The sequence below is a fragment of the Pyxicephalus adspersus genome, chromosome 2 (assembly GCF_032062135.1).
Source record: "Pyxicephalus adspersus chromosome 2, UCB_Pads_2.0, whole genome shotgun sequence".
In the NCBI taxonomy this organism is placed as follows: domain Eukaryota; kingdom Metazoa; phylum Chordata; class Amphibia; order Anura; family Pyxicephalidae; genus Pyxicephalus; species Pyxicephalus adspersus.
Window position 1 is genome coordinate 12,444,180 of NC_092859.1, and position 14,208 is coordinate 12,458,387.

General features: G+C 40.3%; 1 protein-coding gene across 5 annotated transcripts in view; it reads left to right on the forward strand.

Moving 5' to 3' along the window:
• Window positions 1–14,208, forward strand: part of DOCK6 (dedicator of cytokinesis 6) — a 99,610-nt gene that overhangs the window by 61,556 nt on the left and 23,846 nt on the right. For 3 of the 5 annotated variants that reach the window (XM_072399561.1, XM_072399563.1, XM_072399562.1), the window contains exons 15-24: window positions 1,266–1,383; window positions 2,159–2,229; window positions 3,223–3,361; window positions 3,526–3,627; window positions 6,980–7,066; window positions 9,603–9,834; window positions 10,953–11,117; window positions 12,102–12,280; window positions 12,829–12,933; window positions 13,638–13,721. In XM_072399561.1, the coding sequence (XP_072255662.1) occupies window positions 1,266–1,383; window positions 2,159–2,229; window positions 3,223–3,361; window positions 3,526–3,627; window positions 6,980–7,066; window positions 9,603–9,834; window positions 10,953–11,117; window positions 12,102–12,280; window positions 12,829–12,933; window positions 13,638–13,721 (1,282 nt within the window). The remainder of the gene's footprint in view (window positions 1–1,265; window positions 1,384–2,158; window positions 2,230–3,222; window positions 3,362–3,525; window positions 3,628–6,979; window positions 7,067–9,602; window positions 9,835–10,952; window positions 11,118–12,101; window positions 12,281–12,828; window positions 12,934–13,637; window positions 13,722–14,208) is intronic. The other 2 variants (XM_072399564.1, XM_072399565.1) reach the window with 2 other exon arrangements.

The following is a 14,208-nucleotide window of genomic DNA, read 5'->3' on the forward strand; positions in this document are numbered from 1 at the left end:
CCAACCCACACATAACGTCCTGTGCAGTATTCCTGCATGAAAGCAAAATGTGTAAATCCAACTCTGCATTATAGGGATCAGGGTAACCCAACCCATAGGTAACAACCTGTGCAGCATTGCTATTAGAAAACTGGTCTTGCCCTTTGGTTAGTTAATCTGTAACCACCCAAAGAAATACGGAAAGATAAGGAAATCTAAATGTATTCATTTTCAGTAAATAACAGCTTGACTATATACTATTAAGTATATTTTGGTTGTTGAATGAACAAACATAAGGGGAATGTATAAATCTTATTCAAGGGTCTGGTTTTAAAGCAATCTCTGGTGGTGAATCAGTCATTATCTTTGGAAATGCATGCATCTGGAAGATTCACCTGCAGAAAGTTTACTACATTTTTAGATTCTTTTGTTCAGTGTTTCTAGTGGGATTTGAACACAGAACTTAAATGGGTAGCACTTTACCCCAGCCATTTTTAGCCAGGTATCTGTGGAACCCTAGGGTTTATTTATTGGTTGTGAGGGGGTTCTGATCTGATGGTGCATAATTCCTGGTCTATTGTCTAGTGGCAGAGCCAGTAGGATGACACCAAGGATCTTTTAGCTGCCGGGAAGGGTGGTATAGCTACCAATGAGTGCTATTGCTACCTGCTCTCCATTACATACCACAGGGTTAATATATACAACAGCCTGCACTTTGCATCCCATTTATAAAATGCAGACCACAGCATGGTGCTTGGGACGTTCTTTGGAATTTTGTTTGCTTGATGCAATAGAGACAACTTTGAGATTGGTGCAGGGACAGTCATAGGATTGCATCTCTGTGGCTCTCATGGCACGCAAAGCCCAAAATCTTTTTGAAGGAAAAAAGTTGACCCCTTTCTAGTACGTGTCTGGATTTGGGCAGATTCGTTTTCCCTTTTTTATCCTTGTGGCATCATGATATGGCATGTAGGGTATGGGTGTCACCAAGACAATGCTGTGCCAGTTGGAGAAATGTCCTGTCTATCTGCTTGAGTATTTACACCTGAGGTGAGCGTGCTGTGTTTTTGTAGGCCCTCTGATTGCTATTTTATACTGGATTAATGGGAATGAATGAAAGGTGGTGCTGCAGTTTTAAGATATACATATACGTTGCACTGCTCACCCTTCTAGGATGACGGCAGAGATCCTATCATGTATATGCACTCTTAATTTCCTCTAGTTTAGAGAGTGATAATATATAAATCATATTTCCATATCTCAGAGTAATATTTTTTTCTTCACAGGAACCTTCTGTTTGTTTATCCACGGTCTCTCAACTTCAGCAGCCGCCAGGGATCTGTGCGGAATATTGCAGTGAAGGTCCAGTTCATGGCCGGAGAGGACCCCAACCAAGCTTTGCCGGTGAGCCCGGAGCACATGCAATACAGAAATATACTCTGCAGATTGTTTTTTTTATCTTTGACTAATCAAAGGGTTTATGGCTTTTCTCATTAGGGGATGATCACAAGCAGCAATATAAAGTTCTAGCCTTCCCCTTCACTACTTAAAATTGTTAAGATATTGTTGTGAATGTGTCCCTCTTGGAGATTCTTCCTCACATGTTTTTGCTGGGATATATACTTAAGTAAAATCTCTCCAAAGAAGTCATGCAAAGTAGTAATAACTTTCAGCGGTTCATTTTTGGGAAAAAGAGCAACAGGTGAATGTAGGCCTATCGTTCAGTTACAGCCAATCAAGAGTGTGGAAAGATTAGAATCTCTGTCAGCTGTTACTTCTCTTCTTGATCTCATAATGGAAATTTGTCTAATTTTCTGTGGCTGAATTAACAGCACCACCAAGACATTGGATAAAAGAATTGACGGGTCTTATGTTATAGTACATGTATCTGACCATGCTGACTTGCTACCCCTCTAAGATCAAAAATGTTTACAGAGGTTGCAAAATACTTGGCTTTCTGCAGAAAAGGGTGGTCATGGCTTTATCATTCACCTGACTTTTGCAAAAAGGTTTATGGCCTATTGGTGGCCATACCAGAACAATATACTTTTCTTGGAGCAGAGTGACGGTGGTCACATGACTGGCCACAGATCGCAAGTTCCAACAGAAAATCCTGGTATTTCTAAGAATTTCATTTATGAAACAGTAATGCTGATGTAACAGTGTTTTTTGTCTGCAGGTAATATTTGGGAAATCAAGTTGCAGCGAGTATTACAGTGAAGCATACACTTCTGTGGTGTATCATAATAAGTGAGTAATTATTATATTATATTATCTGGTACCGTTATGTGTTCTGTTCCCTTTAGACAATTGAGGGCCGCTGTACAAAACGCAGTACAAGCAAGACATGTGATTGCTGTGCCTATAAGTGTGACTGTCTACTCTGCCTGTGTTCCCAGCCAATTCTAACCAACCTTGTTACACCCAAACCAATGTCACTTCCTGTGAATGACTTCTATGGACCCAGTTCTGGCTTTAGCCGTTCAAAGTAATCTGTCATATTATTTGAAAAATAAATATCATTGGCTAAGAGCAGGTGCCATAAATTGCTGCAATATGTATGATATACAGTTAGGTCCATAAATATTTGGAAAGTGACAACTTTTTTTTTAAAATTTTGGTTCTGTACATTACCACAATTAATTTTAAATGAAACAACTCAAATGCAGTAGAACTGCAGACTTTCAGCTTTAATTCAGTGGGTTGAACAAAAAGATTGCATAAAAATGTGAGGAACTAAAGCCTTTTTTTTTTTTTCTACACAATCACTTCATTTCATTTCATTTTTGTTCAACTCACTGAATTAAAGCTGAAAGTCTGTTGTTTCATTTAAAATTATTCGCGGTAATGTACAAAACCAAAATTAGAAAAAAGTTGTCACTGTCCAAATATATATGGACCTAACTGTACATATGACAGCATTTTTTCTGCAAATTAAGATTCCTCAGACACGGCTTCACCATCAGTCCTGCCCTTCCTCAACAACTTCATCATCTATCTAGAGCACTACATGTGTCATAATTCACAAACCCCTTCATAACGCATAGCAAACAGGGGACACCTTCTAATATGTTCCATCTCTTCATCTACCCATGTCACCTGCTCAAGCAGCATCACCTGCATGTGAGCTGCCTAAACCCCTCCTGTTATCTTTTTAAAATTGTAATAATAGGTGTTTTAAATTGTTAGTCTTCCTTTCTTTATAGCCATCTTATTACCTTTTCTGTGCCAATTCCTTTCCAGATCTCCAGAGTTCTATGAGGAATTTAAAATGAAAATCCCTGGAAACTTGACAGAAAACCATCATCTTCTTTTTACTTTTTACCATGTAAGCTGTCGGCAGAACCAAACCTCCACTATGGAGACTCCAGCTGGCTATACGGTGAGAACTTCTAGTTCCTATAACTGTATGTGCTTTCAGCCAAGACTTTACCATTGGTGCCTGTGCATAACAAAAAGGTTGAAGCATTGCTGTAAGGATCAGATGACTAAAAGTTCTGAAAGAATCACAGGTGAATTTTTTTCATATTTCTTCTCCTTTTACAGTGGATCCCACTCATGCAGCATGGCAGACTTCGCACAGGAGCCTTCTCCCTTCCGGTATCGGTGGAAAAACCTCCACCCAGCTACTCAGTGCTGACTCCCGATGTGAGTATACCAGGAACAGAATATAACAAAGTATTTTCCCCAGAATAGGGCATACTAGCTGGGTAAGAAGAAGCTGTTGGCAGGTGGTGGCCTCTGTATTGTGATCCAACTTTTCAGTAACCACTCACCTAAAAAGTGCCGGGTGGTGCGCCCGGCTGAAAGGGGCTGGGGAGAACACTGGAACATGTGTGATTATCCTTATCACCATATACCACATATTTTTTAGGTCTGTGTTCATGGCAGCAGCTTACATGGTCATTTCTTTCAGAAACAATTCAATTTTTGGTAGATATTGAAAACCTTAACTGGATCCTGGATGTGCACATCTGGTGTAGCCATTTTTGTGTGTTCCTATTCTGCATTTTTTTTTCATTCATATATATTTTTATTTTTAAAAACGAGATGCACAAAGCAAGAACACTCAAAACACCTCAAGTGGTATCAGGAATTCTGATACGTAGGCCTTAACGTTCCAAGATATGTAAGACACAACAGGGTGTCCCAGCCCATCTGTATAAAGGCCACTGTGTCCACCTTATTCTCTACTTTGCAGCCACCATAAAAAAATATCAGCTTGTAGTAAAGCATGCATGGGGCAAAAAAATCACCACCTCCATCGTGTGACAGTGTTTATTGCTAGCTAATGACTGCTAGTCCCTAGCACTGCATCACTGGAGGAGGTCACATTGTTCCCCCTACCTGGGCTTACTAGGTAACTTGCGATGATAGGAGAGATGGGGATGTGTTTTAAAGGCACTCTTTAGGGGACCCTGTCACTTTGCCCTACATGGTCAAGTCATAGGATCTCCTAATTACAACGGAATACTATCTGTGTTTCCAGTATCTAGGAACCTTTGGACTTTTTTGTTTAATTTTATAATTGAACCAGACATGGGACGGTTGCGTGGCTATTCTGATATAAGAAATCCTTTCCTCCTTCTCTGTGGCCCCCTAATTGGCCAATTTCACATGCAAAAGACACTTGAGTCAGACAGCTTGCTGACCATTGCATCCCATCTTGGCTTGAATCAAGAGTAATCAGATATCATCATTGAGACACAAGCAAACATCCTGGACTCTAAATTTGCCTTTTCCTTTAAAGTCTCTTGTTGTCTTTTAATCGATAAAACAGGTCTGGGTGTTGAGCTGCCAGAAATGACAATAATTAAAGTTACAGGCAGAGCCAGTTCAGGACGTGATGCATTCCGAATGATCCTCTGGTGTTTTAGCTGCAATTGTGTCTTCAAACATCGACAAAATGTTCCGGCCTCTTGAAATAGAATGAAATTAAAGTGCTCCTCGTTTCATTTATGGGATGTTGGAAAATCTCTGTTCATCTCATTTAATGCTCAGACTTTGTCCTCCAGCACCTCTACTGCGGTCATAGTTTATTTGTACTTGATATGGCTTCAGTAATTATCCGTTAGGTTGCCGAGACCCAAAAGTCAATTCACATCTGAAATTCCAGCTGTCCGCTTTATGAGATCACACCCGGTGTTCCTGTTTAAAGGGAAAGCTTTGTGCATTTAGTGTGAGCACATGTAATATTACTATTGCAGCGCTTACCTTTAATTTACATTTTATTTATATTTTTACATGATTAATCTTACTAAATGTTGGTATTCTGGTAAAGCAGAACTAAACCCCAGCATTTATTCAGGCATCTCTTTTATTGCAGAAGGGACATGCAATGTTTCTTCTGCAATAAAATAACCCTACCTGCCTGGTCACATACTCACCTGTCCCTGTTCCATTGTGGGCGCAGCCATCTAATTTCTTCTTTGCTTCCTGATTCCAATCTTCAGCCGTCTTTATTGGTGGGGTCAGCCCGGGGATGCACGCGGGAGTCCCTTCAATCTGTGCATACACAGCTCAGTATTTTTTAAAACAAGATTGCAACCTGACAGGTAAATATGTTTTATGTAAGGAGACATTACCTGTGCTATTCTGCAATAAAGATCCATCTATCTAATAGCTCATTTTCAAAGTGGAACTATAGTTCTGCATCATTTTGATTTGGAGATTAGACACTGAAGGGAGCTTTGTATTAAAAACAAGTTTGATGTTTTTTTTATAAAATAACCCTGAGATAGGTAGGTTAAAGGAGCATAAGATTAAGATGACAAGCTTACCTTTCCAAAGTTTTGTATAATAAAAGTTTTTTTTTGTGCTCTGTAGCCACTGAAAATATTACATGCTTCCGGCAGCTCATATATCATTACAGGATGCAGGAGATGCAAGTGTTATAATCCAGCGGTCCCCAACCTTTTTGGCCCCAGGGACCGGTTTCACGGAAGGAAATTTCTCTGAGGACAGGGGGGGGGGGCACAGAGAGAAAAGAGAAGACATACTCTGGTGTCTTCTCTTTTCTCTCTGTGCACCTCTGCTGCTTCAAAGCGATCACATGACATCTGACAGCCAATCGAGCTGCATGTCATGTGCTCGCATTGCTTGTACACAGACTACTGTGTACATTTACCGGCATCTCATACAAACACCGCTGCGGACCACTTCCGGTCCGCGGATGGTGGTTGGGTGCCGCTTTGTTTTCAATAATGGATCATGTACTCGCGGCCCACTGAAAACACCGCCGCGGACCGGTAGTGGGCCGCGGCCCGGTGGTTGTGGACCGCTGTTATAATCTATATATAAAAATAATATTATTTATATAGCACTGATATATTACTTAGCGCTGTACAATAACTGGAGGTGGCAAATGACAGACTGATACAAACAATAACACAGGAGGAGGAATGGCCCTGAAGAGCTTACAATCTAAGTGTTTGGCTATCCAAGTGATGGAATAAATACTGTGGCTAGAAGGTGGCGAAGCTTTGGCCTTAAAATACATAGACCACCACAAAGATAAGTTGTATTCTCCCCTTTCTTGCAGGTGACCTATTGGCTAAAAGTGATCACGTGGGGACTGGGTCACTTTAAAATGACTCATTGGAATAGAGTAGGGAATGTCTGAATATGTCGGCCCAAATCTGCAGCAGCCTCTGGTGCTTGTAGTTACATCCAAAAAATGCCCAGATGCCAGGCATACAGGATTGTGCCATCTCTCAGCTGACATATTGGTGCCCAATGTAGACAATGGCTCTGTACTTCTAGAGAGGAGCAGAGGAAGGCATTGTCAGGGGGGTATGGTGATGTCTGTGAGAGGTAATAAATAACAAGAAGTGTAAAGTACATACAATGTAAGTAATGTTTAGGTATGAGTACCAGGTTCACATGAACTGCTGAGCTGGTGTAACATTGACAGGTATATTGTTGTATTTGTAATGGAATATTACTGGAAGCAATGTTTATTGTTTGGTTTAGTAATCAGTATGTATGTGCTCACTTCCAGGTCCAGCTCCCAGGGATGAAGTGGGTGGACAACCACAAACCTGTTTTCACTGTGGATTTAGTAGCAGCTTCTTCGGTGCACACCCAGGTCTGGTATATACAGGAGATTATTATTAATAAACAGTATTTATATAGCACCAACATATTACGCAGCACTGTACATTAAATTGGCGTTGCAAATGACAGATGAATACAGACAGTGACACAGGAGCAGAGTACCCTGCTCCGAAGAGCTTACAATCTAAGAGATACTTTACAACTTCAGTGCCTTAGGACTGTTTTGAAGGAAAATGAGTGGTGTATCTTCAGGGATTTACTTATATACTCAAATTTAAACTGGGATAATTCCTTTTTCCTAAAAAACAAAACAGGAGACCTACATCGACTCAAGTATAAACCTAGGGTACAAAATATGGCAGCCCCTGTGAACTTTCAAAACCATAATCAACAGAAATGCCAGGAAAATAACTAATATTAAAAACATCCATGCTGTGTTTTTTTAAATCGTTATTTAAAAGGGAAAAAAGTAAAATCACATGGGCTCAGGGTTTAATTAACTTTTTTTAACATGGTGTGGGACCCTTGAAATAACGTTCAGATCTTCAGGGAACTTCTTCTATAATTAATATATCCACAGCTCACATTAGCATGGTGGTCAGTAGGAATAATTCCTCTTACATTGCTGGCCAGTTGGAAGAATGTAATCCTTACAGATAGCCCAAATGATTATTCCTGTCAGTTAAACTGACCTGTGATGCACAAAATGCTCATTGCTTAAGGGAACCCCTAGCAACTCCTGGAGGAACCCTGGTTAAAAACACTGGGTAAAGTATTTTGTACTTCTGCAATGGTTATGATGTGCCACTTACTCTTAAATAAGCTTTTGTGCATTTTTGTTGGCCACAGGTAGAAGGCGCTGTATCTTTATGTGTAACAAACTTTAATAATGTCTGACAGCATGAGTTTGTTATACACTTTAAATGAGGACCATCTAATGGTGAGACCAGAGTTTTAACAGAAACACTTTCTCTAATGGCATTGTCAGTTAACAAAATCTTGGTTTATACTAGAGTTTATACAGTACATATTTTTTGAAACAGTATTGTAAATTTCACATGATTATATGCTTGTCCAGTAGTTTTTCATATCAGAGCGAACATCTAAAACACTTAAATCACTGACAGCCAAAACACTTAAATCACGTTGACTTTTATTCAACTAAAGCATATAAAATATTAAGGGGAAACCCACAAGTATTCCTTGTACACTTTAAATTTGAAATTGTGTATGGCCCTAAGTAGTTAATCCAAATCCAAGCACTATAATGGTATATACTAGTTAAAGTAATTTCAAAATCCTCTGTTAACTCTGACATAACGGATTTATGTTCAGGCACTTCCTGTTAAGAGGTGGCAACTCTCTATATCTATTTTCCGACTGATCTCCTAGGTTGTCACCCTGGCCCATGTGCTCCTGGTAGGGGTTAGAAGTAGCCATGCTGATGTTCATTGCACAGGCATGTGCTGCTGCTGTTGACATTAGAACAGCCGCCCTGAACAATGACATTCAGCTGTTGCAGGAGAGAATGTAGACAGGAAGTGACTGGACCAATAAAAGACTATAATAGGAAGAACATTCACTGCAGAATCACCGGGTATGCAGCAGCAGGATTATAAATGCAGAATCTGATTTTTTAAAATGATTTTAAAGGTTTGATGGTATTTCACATCTTTTTTACCAGTAAGAGAGGGCTGTATTTTCACCCTTTAATCAAGGTGTTGGATTCTTCACAGCCATTCAAATCCCCATCCATTGCTCATTTCCCTGCAAATTACAACTAAGGCTCATTCTGCCACCTAGTGGCCAAATATGAACACTGCACAGCAGTCACAATTGTACAAGCTGCATAAATGTCCCAATCTAAGTTAAATTAACAAGGGAATCATTTATAAACACCCCACAAGGTCCTCAGTACAGAGACTTATTTATCATCATTTGTGGATTCTCTTTATGTGGGCCCATTGTCTTAAAATACTGCCAAATTATTTTACCTTTCATGCAGCACCATATCCTTATATAAAATACTCATCTGAAAATGAATCTTTCATTGGCTGGTCACATGATCATTGCCATGGGGCTAGATTTATGGGATAAGCCAATAAGGTGTATAAGTATTAGGCAGAGCCAGTGAGTTCCTGATAATGATGATTTTGCACTACACGAGCAGACACCACAGGGAACTTACAGGACCCTATTTTAAGGAAACATGCTTATTTCACATCTTCTTGCTGCTTCTGCTCACCAAGAAGTGTCTAAGCCATTGTTTTTCAAACTTTTTAACATAAGGAAACTCCAGAAATAACTGTCAGGTCTTGGTGATCCGGTGCTATAATTACTATATCCACAGCTCACCGTATATTAGTGTGATGGTCAATAGGAAGAATGTACCATACATGGCTGGCCAGTGAAAAAAATGTCACCATTACAGATAGCCAAAAAGATCATTTGTGTGGTAACTGACCTGAGTGGCACAAATTCCTCATTGCTTAAGCAGCCCCCAGCAAACACTGGTCTAAGCCTTCATGTGTATTGACAGGATATCTCTTTCTCATTCATTTTTATAGGATCCCCACTTGGACAAGTTTTTCACATTGGTGCAAGTCCTGGAGGAGCAGAGCTTCCCATTCCGCCTAAAGGATGTCATCATCTCAGAAAGTAACGTGGAATCAGAGCTGAAGAGTAGCATGGGGAACCTACGTTTGGCTGCTCTCGGACCAGCGGTTTGTTTCTGCCACCAGCTGCTGGACAAGTTGATACTTCTCATTGTCCGACCTCCTGTTATTGCAGGACAAATTGGTTAGTACTGTCGGTTGTCCACAATAAGAAAACTTCTTTATAAACCTTTCCCCTAAAGAGGCGTTTTCATTCTTTCTGACTAGGAATTATTAATATTATTATTACACATTTTTTTATATAGCCCCAACATATTACGCAGCGCTGTACAAAATCCATAGTGCTTTCACTAGCTGTCCCTCAAAGGGCTCACAATCTAATGTCTCTACCATAGTCATATGTCTTCATCACAGTCTAAGGTCAATTTTTGTGGTGGGGAAGCCAGTTAACCTAACTGCTTGTTTTTTTTGGAATGTGGAAGGAAACTCACAAAACACGGGAAGAACCTGCAAACTCCATGCAGATAGTGTCCTAGCTGAGATTTTAATCTGGGACCCAGCACTGCAAAGACCAGACTGCTAACCAATGAGCCACCATGAATAGAAATTTAATGGGAAATCTCCATCTTTCTTTAAAAGCTTTTGCATTTTTTTGTATTTTTTAGGGGGTTTACTGTAATAAGTCGTCTATTTATCTGCCATTTATATTTTTTATTTTTAATGGTGTCATTGACCTTGGTTCCTTATGGGCAAACTCACTGTGACTCTGCTGTGTAATTTTAGCTAAATCTCCTTTAACCCCTGTCACATTGTTATAAGCTGCTTGTTGAGATTTTCCCATCACTCGGAAAGGAAGTGAGGGTGAGGCTACATACATATATATATATATATATATATATATATATATATATATATATATATATATATTCAATAGTTCTCATTCAAAATAAACAATTACTGGCTTATTGTTAGATAGTCATTTGTTAAAAAAAACATCCAGGTAAATCAAGGATGATGATTGCTGGGTGCAGGGAACGAATCCTACTGATACATTCATTCTGGCAGTTATATGACCTGTTTTGTACAGATGTTGATAGACACAGAATATTTGTGCACACAACCACACATGCATGGCCAGTACAGTACGCATGTGATTTTTAAACAATTGCCTGTGTTGAGCTATCTTGTTGCTTTAGATATAGCACCTTGGGTTGATAGGTTGCTCTTGACTAATGCTAAGCTAACCAGAACATAAACAGAATCCTATTATTGTACCGTTTAATGAATTTTCTTCTCTTACAGTAAATCTGGGCCGAGCAGCTTTTGAAGTGTTGGCTTTACTGGTCAGCCAGATCCATCGCACGCTAGAGTCATCTCAAGATCAACATGGCAGGAATGCCCTCTTGGCATCCTATCTCTATTATGCCTTCCACCTGCCCAGCGACATGCCAGCCCAGCTACACAGCTGTAAGTGTAGGAAACAGAGCTGCTTGAAATAGCACATACCACGTGTCACTGAATTTATGGAAATTTGGCGTCTAACGATAATAATTATACACGTTTTAGCTTCAGCAATGTTGTTATCAGGTTGTTGCTGCTAATGGAATATGATGGATAACAGATCTTAAGCTGCGTACACACGTGCAATTTTTGTCGTTGGAAAGGACCTTTCACGATCCTTTCCAACGACAAAGGACTACACGATGCATGAACGGTGCTGTACATACAGCACCGTTCTGCTCTATGGAGAGGGGAGGGGGAGAGCGACGGAGCGGCACCCTGCTGCGCGCTCTCCCCCTTCCCTTGCATTAGGATCGGTCGTCGTTCATCGTCTGTGGATCCGGCAGGTCGGTCGTTCGGATGATGGACAACGCCGACTGTACACACGCCAGCTTTTCGCCCGATATCTGGCCGATGCCGATTATCGGGCGAGAAAAATCTGACGTGTGTACGTAGCTTTACTTCCCAAAGATAATTCTGCTGGTGCAACATTGCCATCTACAGGTTAACAGTTGCAGTCCTTAGAATGTAACTTTATTTAGCTGTACAAAAAGTTTTGGGGTTTTAAAATACAGCAAATATAACTACATTGAATATTTATTTCTTTTAACTTCCTGCAGTAGAGTAGGAGTCAGAAAGCAGAGGTATTAAGGTCAGCAAAAAAACAAAAAACAAACATGTCACAAAAGTGGGACTCTTTATCCTGGCTTTACCTTGGCTGAAGTAAGGACACATCAAATTCATCAGCAAAGCCATCGAAGATATAAAAAGCTAGTTGAAGATTAAACTTTACAGCCTCATCCCAAAACTCACTTTTTGCTTAGACAATCTAAAAATTCTATTGCTAGATATTTGTGTTGCGTTAGTTAATGATTGTAACTTGTGTGTATTGGAGAAATTTTCTTTGATGCTTCTAAACAGGCTTCCAACTTCTCTTCTTTGTTCCGTCAGCTCTGGCCAATGCTTCAGCCTCATCTACTGTTCACTCAGCCACTCTCTCCCGTGCCACGGGGCGGCCCAGCAGCCTAAACCTGTCCCGCTGCCGCAGTATTAGTAACAGCAACCCTGATCTGACCAGTACACCGGGATCAACAGATGACGAGGAGGTGCAGAAGATCATGGCAGGGAAGGTACACGCTGTTTAGTTAATGCTGTTGGCTGTGAATTGTCCCTCTATGTCTTCTTCCTGTCTGTTGAATTATAAGCTTTCCCACAGACCCGATATAGCAATCCCATTCTCCAACCTCCCCATTTAATATAGTCAATGATAATAAATACTATCAACATTTGTACGGGATGGTTGCGCTTTAGGATCTCACTTCTAAATATTTTTAAACACTCGTACCAACCTTTTAAATGTTTATTTTGCTGGAAAAGCTTTTACAGTAAGGGTTAATGGTTGACTATTGGCTGTGGACCTTTCTCGAGGGATCCCAAAGGAAGATATCCATTGTCTGTCCTGATTTGTGTTATTAGTATTTGGTTTTGTGCCTTTTATTTTTTTGTTTATGATACTTCAATATGTTTGGATACAAATATTTGTGTAAGTTTTATATATATTTTACTTCATTGTGTTTTGGTCCTGGATGTCCTGGGTACCCCCTTCCCCTTTCCGGTAATGTTTGGTGCTCTGCCAGTCCTCACCTTTTTCTTCTCCTGGGAATTCTCTCTCCTGCAGGGTATTGATCGTTCTCACTCTTGGGTGAACTCTGCTTACTGTCCTGGTGGTCCGAAATCCGTGCAGCGCCGGGCCCAGCCAAGCTCCAACACGGAGCTCAGACAGGTGGCACCTCCCCTTACTTGTGTTATGCATGTGCCAACCTCTCTCTGCATGCCGTCTGCACCCATGTTACCTGTAGCTGTGTAGCCATCTACTCCTTAATCTGTACTCCATTGTGAAATTTCTAGTCTTTGTGGTTATCTTCAGATATAAAGAGACCTTCAACTCAACATTAGTTGTATTTTACATAAGCTCATTCATCATGTAGGTGTGGGTACTGAAAGGAAATGTCTGTATTTGATGTCCAACATATCAGTGAAGCTAAATTATTTTCCTACTTGGCTCATCGGTCTTACTGTATGAATATGTTGACGTCCTATTCATTACTATGTGAATAAGCAGGATCTATGTTCTGCATGAAGTAAGTGTAGCACTTTTGTTCATTATTGCATGGCATTGGTATCCATGATATCTGTAAAGAATGACAAACACACAAAAAAAGGCGCATTGGTACACATGCCCCCTATACATTGCTGTGCAATAACATAAAGCGTCTCAATGCATATGCACTGCATTACTGAGGATTTTCAGTTGTCCTGGGTATCCCCTTTAAACCAAGATTCAGTGTTTCTGTAGTTCTTATGCATGTAATATGATTGTCATTCATCTGTCCTTCTTGTCTCTAACCCTCTCCATGTTTCCGACTTCCATCTTCTCTTCCTTATATCATCAAACTCTCCTGTGGCCATCTTTTAACTTCTTCATAGAACAATGAGCGAAGTCCAAACCGCATGTCCACCTACGTGGAGGGGGAAGTGTCCTCCACCCAGCCTCGCCTCACTGCAAAAAAGGTATTTGCTCTGGCTGTTTGATACATTTTTGGTTTACCATAACTTAGATCTTTATAGTGATTCTGAATTAGCACTGGAAAGTTCCGTGAGCCAGGTAACCAATTCAACAAAATTAAAACTGGCAATTAGCTTTTATAAGGCTTCTTGCTGCGCACAGTAAAAACACATATCTGTCTATAAGTAACATCTACTTTGTGAGCAACATTGCATGCGAGCTTTATTCATTCACTTGGCAATTAATATGATTCTGCCTGGTACTAACATGATTTGTGTATTTAGAAAATCTGTTTTTATTTAAATTTCAAATGACTTAGATGAATGTTAACAAGAAATACGGTAGTATGTATCATTCGTTTCCTCGACGGGGTGACACAGACAGCAGGAACTATGTAGCATGGAGTCTGTCCCTCCTACCACAGGGTGACACAGACAGCAGGAGTATATGGCATGGAGTCTGTCCCTCCTACCACAGGGCGACACAGCAGGA